Here is a 10,211-nt window from a genome sequence, read left to right on the forward strand (position 1 = left end):
AAGAGCTCTCTCTGCTCTGGGCTCTCCTCCGAGGGCCTTCCGAGGTCGGCCCTGCCGCTGGGGCTTTGCGCCCACATGGACTCGCCTCACTCGGTCATTTCCTCCCCGAACAGGCGCTCACCTAGCCACCCCCTGGCGACCCGAGGTGGCACCTCGGACCTCATGGTCCCCTCAGGAATGAAGGCCCTCGGGGTGCTCCTGGTCTTCACGTCCTGCTGTAAGTAGTGAGCTGCGGGCAAGTTTCGGGGCGCTGTCCCCCATTCTGTGTGTCTGTGTCTGTGGGGAGGTCCCTCCTGAGGTGGCATCAGGCGAGAGGTAGTCAGATGTCGCTCAGAAGAGAACCAGGAGTGGAACAGGCTCCCACCAAAGCCCTCCTGCTTGACCCCAGTGTTGGGATCCCCCAAAACTTCTGGGAAATCAAAGGTTGCAACCGTTTGCTAAGAAAGAGGGCGCTGGACTCTGCTCTCCCACACACACCCCTTCAGGAGTCTTTCCTCAGGATGCTAGTGAAGGTGAATCCACTTTTCCTACCTCTGAGCTTTATTGAAAATCATGTGGCTTCTAGAACAAAACCGCAGACATCCAGCTAGCTAATTTAGAAACAATTCTTTCCCATCAGAAAGGCATTCTTCTGGTGGCTTGTGGAGTAACTGGTAATCATGAGTCATCGCTCTCAGCAGGTCAGATGGCACACCTCTGCGACGTGAAAGAATGTGCAGGAAACGGTGTTGGTTCTATTGGAAGCTCTTCGACTCTTGGATTAGTTGTGTAAAGAATTGTTTGAATCCGTTTTCCTATCTGTTTCAGCTGCGGAGCAATTACTGTTGAGTCCCTAAGTCAAAATGTCAAAATGGGGTTCTCATTTTCTCTTAGCGGTAAGATTACAGTGTGGGGGGACCCATGTGCCGGCAGTGCCACTTCTGCACCCCCATGGTGTGCCCAGAAGGTTCCGCTCTTTCTCTGGGGGCCGTTCGGGCAGCAGCGACGGGCCCCTCTTCCATGCGTTGTGACAAGATATCCAAAATCTCAGTATGAGATGGGAAGGCTCCTGGGAAAATTTCCCCGAACCCTCTCTCTCTCTGTTTTTCTTCTTCAAGTTCATGCTTTATTTTTATGGCAAAATTAAGATATGCATGTAATTAAAAAGTAAAATAAGTGAGTGGAGAGTAACAAAATAGAGCCCCTTCTCATGCCTCCCAGACCCCCAGCCTTCTCCTACACCCAGATCAACCATTTATAAGAGTTAGGTATATCCTCCAGGACTTTGCACACACACATTTAACACATTTCAACAGAAAAGTAAGACATGCACATCATAAAAGAGAATCATACAGCATAAAAGTTAAAATGAACTCTGGAATATCTTATCTAATAAAGAGGGACTATGCAAATTGACCTTCATGTCATAATGGTCAAGATGGCTGTGCCCATAGCGGAGGCAGGGATTTCGTAAAACAATATGGCTATGTCCACAGCAGAGGCCTATTTCCCATAATGAGCCTTAACGAGCAATCAGCAGGGACCTGAGGCTGCATGGCACTGAGCCAGGGCAGGGGATCTGAGGCTGTGCCCCCCACACCTAGTGGGGCTTGACAGGGGTCCTCAGGCCATGCCCCTTGCCCCGGCAACCAAGCTGGGGGACCTAAGGCTGCACTCCCCCCTACCTAGCAGGACTTGATGGGGACCTCAGGCCACGCCCCCCACCCCAGGCTGGGGGACTTGAGGCTGTGCCCCCTGCCTGTCAGGGCTTGATGGGTCTGGATCTTGCCCAATGGGGGTGGGGCCAGCCAGGTCTGAAGCATGCACGTTTGGGCGGGGACTTGACACTGGGTCCCGCAGCACACCCCAGACTCTGACAAGAGGAAGACTTTCATATACATTTTAGTAATTTTCTTTTATCTCTGACAATGCTATTACAAAGGGCAAATAGCAATATCAAAATATTTCCTCTAATTAATTCCCTTTTAATGTACATGAATTTCATGCACCGGGCCACTAGTATAAAATAAAATGTTTTTCTCTTCACCTGCCTCCTCAATCCCATTGCCTAGAGGTATTGCTACTAAAAGTATGTTTTATTTTTGCCCAGCTGGTATTGCTCAGTGGTTGAGCATTGACCTATGAACTGGGGGGTGGGGGGTAGGGGGAGTCACAGTTTGATTCCCGGTCAGGGCACATGCCCAGGTTGCGAGCTTGACCCCCAGTGGGGGGGCGTGTAGGAGACAGCTGATCAATTATTCTCTCTCATCATTCATGTTTCTATCTCACTAACCCCCTTCTTTCCTCTCTGAAATCAATAAAAATAATAAAAATTTTAAAAAGTAGTATATTTTCAAGACATCATATAGTTTTTATCCCCTGTCAATGGCTATGTGGGTAGTTTTCTTTTTATTATTATTATCTAATCTAATAAAAAGGTAATGTGCTAATTAGATCAGGAGATCTTCTGGATGTCCTTCTGGACAAAGCCATGGTGGCAAGACCGAGGCAGAGATGGTTAAGGGCGATTGGGCCAGCAGGGGAGGGCAGTCCAGCGGGCCCAGATTGTGAGAGGGATGTCTGACTACTGGCCTTCAGACATCCCCCGAGGGGTCCCAGATTGGAGAGGGTGCAGTCTGAGCTGAGGGACAACCCCTCCCCCTATGCATGAATTTCGTGCACCGGGCCACTAGTTATTGATAAGAGAGAGAGAAACATTGATGTGAGAGAGAAACATCCATTACTTGCCTCCCATACCCGCCCTGACCAGGGATTGAACCGCAACCTGGGTACGTGTACTCTGACCGGCAATCAAACCTGCCACCTTGTGGTGTACATGATGACGCTCCACCTAAGTGAGCCAGGCTAGGCAGGGCAGTTTCCGGTCTTTTGATATCACAGATAATGCTGCAGCAAGCACACACATACATATTTCCCTTGACTTTTGTAAGCATTTTTTAGAAGTAAAAAATGCTGGGTCCATGTGTATTTGTCATTAAAAAAAATGGATGAGGTTATCTTTTCTGCTTCTTAAGTCTTTTGCTTCTTCTGTGAGATTGTAAATGCTCTATGACATTTGTAGGGATTGGCATTTCTGGCCTTGAACTTTTCCCGTTAATGTTGAACATCAGGCCTGAGGGCGTTTCTGCGGGGGGATGGGGGGGGCATTACTTTGGGGGAAGACTGTAGTTGTCAGTGTGTCAATGTTGTTCTCAAAATCACGGAAACTGGGTTGTCATCCTGGACTAGCAAGAAACCAGCTGTGTGCTGCGGTAGATCTGACCCCGTCTTCATCCCCATTGAAGGGGCCGATGGTCCCAGCGAGCCGATGCACCACGTGCAGGGGCTCCTGGTTCCCCGGATGCCAGGCTCTCCTGGCATTGTTTCTTCTTCCTGATTTTCTCCTTGGCAGTGGTAGTCCCCACCCACAGCAGCTTCTGGCAGTTTCAGAGGATGGTCAAGCACATCACAGGGCGGAGTGCCTTCTTCTCCTACTATGGCTATGGCTGCTACTGTGGGCTCGGAGGCAAGGGGACCCCCGTGGACGACACTGACAGGTGAGTACAGAAGCGCCAAGGCCTCCCGGCATTTAATTTGCATTGAAATCTATGTTTGCAGGAGGGAGTGTATCAGGGCTCTTGCATTGCAAGTAACAGAAACCCATCCAGGTGAGAGTGAGGAAAAAACGGAATGGGAATTGGAGAGAGAACTCAAGGTCTGGAAGATCAGGGCCAACTTCCTGCACGTGTGGCCCGTGCAGCATTCCCAAGGACCTGCACCACCTGGAAATGCCTGACTTTTCATTTGGCACCAGGCCTTGCAAATTATGGAGTTAGTCCTGCTCAGAGTTCTAGAAACATTTTCAGTTCTCTCAGCTCCCCAGTTTTAGGATTATGGGTGTAGCAAGACTGACCCACTGCCTCCCAATCCTAATTCCGTATTCCAGGAGAGAGAATTCAAGGACCAGTTTGGAAAAGTCAGGATTTGGACAAGAATTTGCTTGTTTGGGTCCTTTGAAGCTCTGTGCCCTCCTTGTCCAAGTTCAAAGGCAGATGAGAAATAACACTATTAGCCAAAGATAACAGGTGGCTAAGACCCTGCTTGTGGGCAGGGATGGGGAGAGGGGAAGACTGAAGTACTTCCTTTTCCACATCTTGGATCCAGTCCCAGGTTTCTGCATCCCTGCCCCTTATGCACTGGTTGAAGAAGTGAGCTGCTCCTCAGCTATTTCCTCCACTTGAATGTTCTCCCTTTCTGCCACCCCTCGATCCCCGCCCAATCACTCTGAGCACCATGAATGCAAGCACTAAAGCATTATGTGTTTTTGCTGACCCCTGCCTCCTCAGAGACTATCACAGTGCTTGGCATATAGTAGGTGCTCATAAAAAATCATTACATGAATGAATGAGGACATAGAACTAAAGTTGAGTCCAGAGCTGTCATTTTCCACCTCCGAATCTCATTTCCTCCCCTATGAAAGGGGGACAATGATGGCACATTCTTGGGTTAGTGTGAGGAGCTAATGAGATAGGTCCCGGACAGACCTCATTAATTGTTAGTGGTTACTCATATGATTTTTAATATTATCATTAGTTTACCTCCTTATCTTCAGCGCCTTCTTGTCCCGGGGGAGGAGGCAGGTGAGTCCTTTGCACCAGGGGCCTCCAGCTGACCCTGCCCCCCTCCAGGGCCCACCCACGGTAAAGCTCCTCCTCCCTCTGGTCTGGCCCCCAGGTGCTGCCTGGCCCACGACTGCTGCTACGAGAAGCTGAAGCAGCTGGGCTGCCAGCCCTTGTTGAGCAGCTACCAGTTCCACATCGTCAACAGCACCGTGGTCTGTGAGTAGCCTCCCTGTGGGGAATGTCTTTGAACCTGAGCCTTCCTCCCTGAATGTCTGCCTCCTCGTGGACCCAGAGAACATTTAGGGAGTGAGACTTGCCCACGTGCTTTGAGATGCAAGTTGGTAATTCCGAGAACCAGAGCTTCCTGGGAGTCCTTGCTGTGTTTCTCCTGGTTGTTCCCGCCCTCAGCTACACCCAGCAGCCTCTGGGAGCACGGAGCCAGTGCATGTAGTAGGTGCTCAATAAACAGTTGCTGACTTGAGCTTATGTTGGCTTTTGCAACTGTTGTTGCTGCGAACCTTCTCCTTATATCTGTCGTGAGTTGATGAAGCAGATACTTGGTAAGGGGTCTGGCATGCCAGGCACTGTGATAGGTGCCATGGGCGACACAAAAGTACATAGGAGGGTCGGGGGAAGGGAAGTCACATGTGGTGGAGGCCATTCAAGGAGGAGGGCAAGTACTGAGTATCCAGCACGCGGGGAGTGGCTCTGATATCTCCGGGGTTGTTCTGGGGCTGCTGGGGCGTGGATATGTGTAGGGCAGGTTCAGTCTAAACAGCAGCACCTTGAAAGCCCTGGGCCATAGCCCCCTTTTGAATGCCACTCGCTGTGTGACCTCCCCTGCAAGTGCGCGACTCGCCTCCTCCTTGGCTGGTGGAGGAGCAGAAACCCTTTTCCCTCGCGTGTTTATTCACAGCCGTGAGTGTGTCTTCAAGTTCATTTCTCCTCCTGAGGTCAGGGAACCACTCTCTCTCTTGCCCTCATCTCCCCACTCACGGGGTGTGCTCAGTGCCCCCACCCAGAGTTCTGGCTCAGGACACACCAAGGTGGACCCTGGTTCCGGTGGTGAGACCTGAAACGCAGTGGGCTGAGAGCTCAGGCCGCTGCCTTGGGAGGGCCGACTTCAGTTCCGTCTGCTTCTGGGCCTCCATAGCACCTGTCCCCAGGCACATGGTCAATGGCGAGAAAACCCACTTTTTTCCATGTGAGCTCAAGGAGACTTCCTGTGTAGGAGCTGTCTGGCCATGACCACCCTCAGGCCTAAAGCAAAGCGTCCCTTCTGTGAGACCCCAAGGTCATGTCCAAGGAGAGGGGAAGGGATCAGGCCTCATACAAGGGCAGAGGAGGATTGAGCGGGAGAAGGTTGCCCCCAAAGTATTGTTTGCTGTAGCCTCTGATGCCCTCTGGAGGCCAGACCAAGTTTCTGACTGCCTCCTCCCACCGCTCTAGGCCCCACCTAGGGATGTAGGGCAGGGGTGGGGAGGATCCTGGCAGCTGCTTGGCGAGGGAGGGGCACACCACAGAGATGCCCCCTGGCTCTTTTCTCAGCCTGGCTCACTGTCTCGATGTCTGTCTTCTCACTGGTTTCTCCTCGCCTCTTTTCGTCTTGATCTTACCATCTGTCACGTCAAGTGTTATCTCAAATGCTTGGAAAGTCATCAGTTTTAGAGAAAATGTACTCAGGGAGCCCTCTCCTCTGATGTCCCATAAAGCACAGGGACCAAGGAAGAGGGAAAAGGTGCCCTGGGAGGGAAATGGAACGTCAGTAGCTACAAAGGACCTGCCCCCCCTCTACTGCCCCCCCGCCCCCCACACCAGTTCCAGGCCTAGACCATGCCTCTGCCCTGGGCTGCGGTGGGCTGGCTGTGCCCACAAGGGCCGGCCTGGGCACTCCACACCTGGGGAAACTCCCTTAACAACCCTCTTCGCCTCCTGTGTGGGGATCTGAGCCACAGCCCAGGACCGCAGGAGGCGGAGGAGATAGAGGGGAATGACTGGGAAAGGAGGCTGGAGCCCCAGGTGGGGGCATGCGGAACTGTCCTCTGCTGGACACATGCTGAGTGGTGGCAGGAGGTGCAGGCAGGGGCTGGGAGCTGGACAGGTGCTCCTGATACTTAATCAGGGCTCCCAGAGGACAAGCCCTGCTCAGGGAATTAACAGGCAGGGACACTTCCCTGTCACCACCAGGATGTCAGCATTCCTCTCCTCAGCTGACCAGCCAGTGAGTACCAGGCCAACCCCCTCTCATTCTTACCCACCTCCCCTTGCCAAGGCCCTGATTCCTGGGACAGGGCTGTGACCTGGGCGATCTGGGTTCTAATCCCAGGTCTGTTGCTATAGATCAGCGTTCTCAACCAATGGGTCACGACCCCTTTGGCAGTCGAACGGCCCTTTCACAGGGGTCGCCTAAGACCATCCTGCATATCAGATATTTACATGATGATTCATAACAGTAGCAACATTACCGTTATGAAGTAGCAATGAAAATAATTTTATGGTTGGGGGTCACAACATGAGGAACTGTTTTAAAGGGCCAGAAGGTTGAGAACCACTGCTATAGGTGCTGAGACCTTAAGGGAGACCCATGGACCTTCATTCACTTGCCCTGTGATGACTGAGTGCCCATTGGGTGCCCACCCAGGGCCAGCACTGTGCCAGGGACCAGGGACGCTGAGCAAGGCAGCCTCAGGCCCTGCTCCCTCTCGGTATTCTCTAGGGCTGAAGGCACCCTTAGGGATCATCCAGACCAACCCTTCATAGTAGTGACAGGGAGGTTGAGGCCCAGAGAGAGGAAAGGCTTGATCCAGGCAACAGGCAGGGTTATGATACCTGTGTCCTGAGTTTTCCCAGGCTCTGGAACACACTGCCTGGCCTGGGTTTTCTGGGCCTCCGTCTCCTCATCCATAAAATGGGTATAATATCAACAGCGTCTGTGACAGCATCTGGAACCCCCATGACAAACCTTTGAGGTGGGCATTATTCTCCCCATTATCGAGGGGGACCCTGAGGCTCAGAGAGGTTAAGGGAGATGGCCAAGGTCACACAGCCAGGGAAAGAAAAGTTGGGCTTTGGACCCAGGTCCCCTGACCCCAGAGCTGGTGCTCCTGCCTCACACTGCCCTTCCCAGTGGCAGGGGGCTATTGGGAGGGTGATGGGTGCACTTGATTGGAGGCCACACAAATGCGTCTTGCTGTCTGCAGCACACTCATCAGGATGCTCGGCCCTGGCCCAGGGGGCAAAGAAAGGCCGCTGCCCCAGATCTTTCTGTTCCAGCTCTGTGTGCTGTGCTAAGAGGAAGAGCTGGGTCCGAATCTCAGTTCACCCCTTCTGGCTGGATAATTGCAAAACCACCTGGGCCTTTACCATCTGTGAAATGGAGATGATAATATGCACTTCATGAGGTCCCTGTAAGGAGCGGCTAAAGTGACCCAACTAAAGGCTCTGGCCCACAGTAGGTGCCCTTCCTGTTAGAAGTTGAGATTGCTTTTTTATCTCAGTTTTCTTTTCCCCTTTACTCTGTGGGGTTTTCTCTATTACTATTGAGAGACTTCTTTGAAGCGTCTCCTTGAGCTAAAGCCATGAACCCTCTATAGAATAAAAGCACCCGCGCCCAACCCCGGTTACACTGCAGTTCAAGAGCTGCCCTACAAGGGTTAATCGCCTCCCCAGCCTCCGGTTCTGAAATCCTGCCCCCAAGCCCAGTCCCAGGTTGCTTAGCAACCAGTGGCTGCTCTGGGATGCAGTTGGAGAGCAGGGGAGGGAAAGGAGAAAAACAACTTGCTCTGTCCATGCCTGGAAATGTCACTGGGAGATCAGCGCCGAGATAGGCCTGCAACCCCAGCCCTAGGGCTAATTTGCCCCTTGAGGAAGGCTGCTCTCGGCAACCGGGGAGGCGCCTATCCCTCCTTTGAGCAGGCTTACATAAGCACCTGGCATTTGCAAGGGACTGTAAGATCAGCCCCGGTGACAGCCCCCCGTCACCCACACATGCATGCATATGTTGTGCAAGGAGGAACCTGGCCGTGGGAGGCAGAGACCAGAGACCAGTTGCAGCCAGGGGACTTCTCCCTCTGCCAACGGGGGACGGGGGACGGGTGAACTTGGTAGCCATTGGATGTGTTGTTTGCAGAGGTCTTCCTCCTTTACTACTGAGTTCATTCCTCACCACACCACCATCCCCTGACACATCACCATGTTTCTCTCCTAGCATTTGTCTCCTCCTGAAATTTTCTGGTTTACTTTTGCATCAACTTTCCGCCCCCCCCCGCCCCGCCCCCAATAGAATGTGAGTTCTGGGAGAGCAAGGAACAAGCGTGTCTTGTTCGGGGACATTCATTCTCCGAGTCCACAGAGAAGGATGCCCCTGGAGCTGTGCACGGTGGGGTCTGCTCACTCAGACCTGTACCCCCAGGTCCTAGACAAAGGCTGCACTCATGGTAGAAAATCAATCCCGGTGTGTTCGATGAGTGGATGAATGAAAAGCATTAGTCTATGCAGGTCTCCTTAGCCCCGTTTGAAAGCTGAGGAGCAGGCTTGGAGAGAAGCCCCTGAGACCTCAGAGCATGCGGGCAGCAGGTGAGCACCGAGAACCTGGCTTCCTGTCCCTGGGATGGGGCTCCTTTTGCTGCCCCACCGGTGGTATATGTCCAGCCAGTGAGGCAGCAGCAGGTAGTGATGGCGTGTTTACACATGCTCAGGGCTGAGGTCCGCAATGATAGGAAAAGCTCCCTGCCCGGAAAGAATTGGCCTTTAAGGAGGGAGACAGATCATAAAATAGTCCAAAGTAAAGGTACATTCAGGTAGTGACAAGTGCTACGAAGCCTCTGAAACAAGGCAACAAGGTAAAGAATGACGAAGGCAGGGGGAGGGAGGGATGGCTACTTTAGGCGGCTGAGGAGGGCCTCTCTAAGGGGGTGGCCTTTGGCCAGCGTGGTGGGAGCAGAGGAGACAGGAAGGAGGGGAGATGAGGCGTGGGGTCAGGGCAGGGAGCTGACCTTCCACTTAAGGGGAAGATGTTGGATCCTTTGAGGCAGGGAGTGATCTGCATAACTTTGCTTTAGAAAGATCGCTGTGGCCACGGCAGAGAAGTTGGGGAGCAAGGGGAGAAGAGGGGGAACAGTTCATGGACTGTTTCAGTAGCACTAGAGAGTCGCCACAGCTTGGGTCAGGGTGACGACGTGGAGGTGAGGAGAAGTGTCAGGTGCCGGGTGTGTTTTGGAGGCAAATCGACAGGACCTGCTGATGGGTTGGACGTGGGGCGGGAAGGAAAGAGGCTGAACCGAGGTCCTCGGCCTGAGCAGCCGTGGAGAACAGTGTCATCTTCTGGGCGTGTGCAGATGGGGGGAGAGCGGACCACAGAGACACAGCTGAGCTTGTCATGAGCCATGTGGGGTTCGAGATGCATGTCAGACACCAAGAGGCACGTCGAGTGGACACGAGCGTATTGGAGTCTAGAGCTCAAGGGAGCCCTCTGGGCTGGTGTGAGAGCAGGAGAGTCGTCAGTGCTCAGATGGTACTTAAAGCCCCGAGACTGAGCAAGAGCCCAGGGAGAGGCCTCAGGGACCGGGCAGAGGCCTGGTGCAGGCACTAGAGGCCTGGCAGGCCGCCTGG

General features: G+C 53.0%; 1 protein-coding gene across 2 annotated transcripts in view; it reads left to right on the forward strand.

Moving 5' to 3' along the window:
• The window catches only part of PLA2G2C (phospholipase A2 group IIC), a 21,260-nt gene that overhangs the window by 8,286 nt on the left and 2,763 nt on the right, over positions 1-10,211 (forward strand). For both annotated transcript variants that reach the window (XM_006774462.2, XM_015570930.1), the window contains exons 2-4: positions 114-217; positions 3,392-3,536; positions 4,714-4,817. In XM_006774462.2, the coding sequence (XP_006774525.2) occupies positions 114-217; positions 3,392-3,536; positions 4,714-4,817 (353 nt within the window). The remainder of the gene's footprint in view (positions 1-113; positions 218-3,391; positions 3,537-4,713; positions 4,818-10,211) is intronic.

The sequence above is a fragment of the Myotis davidii genome, unplaced genomic scaffold (genome assembly GCF_000327345.1).
Source record: "Myotis davidii unplaced genomic scaffold, ASM32734v1 scaffold1548, whole genome shotgun sequence".
NCBI classification, from domain to species: Eukaryota; Metazoa; Chordata; class Mammalia; order Chiroptera; family Vespertilionidae; genus Myotis; species Myotis davidii.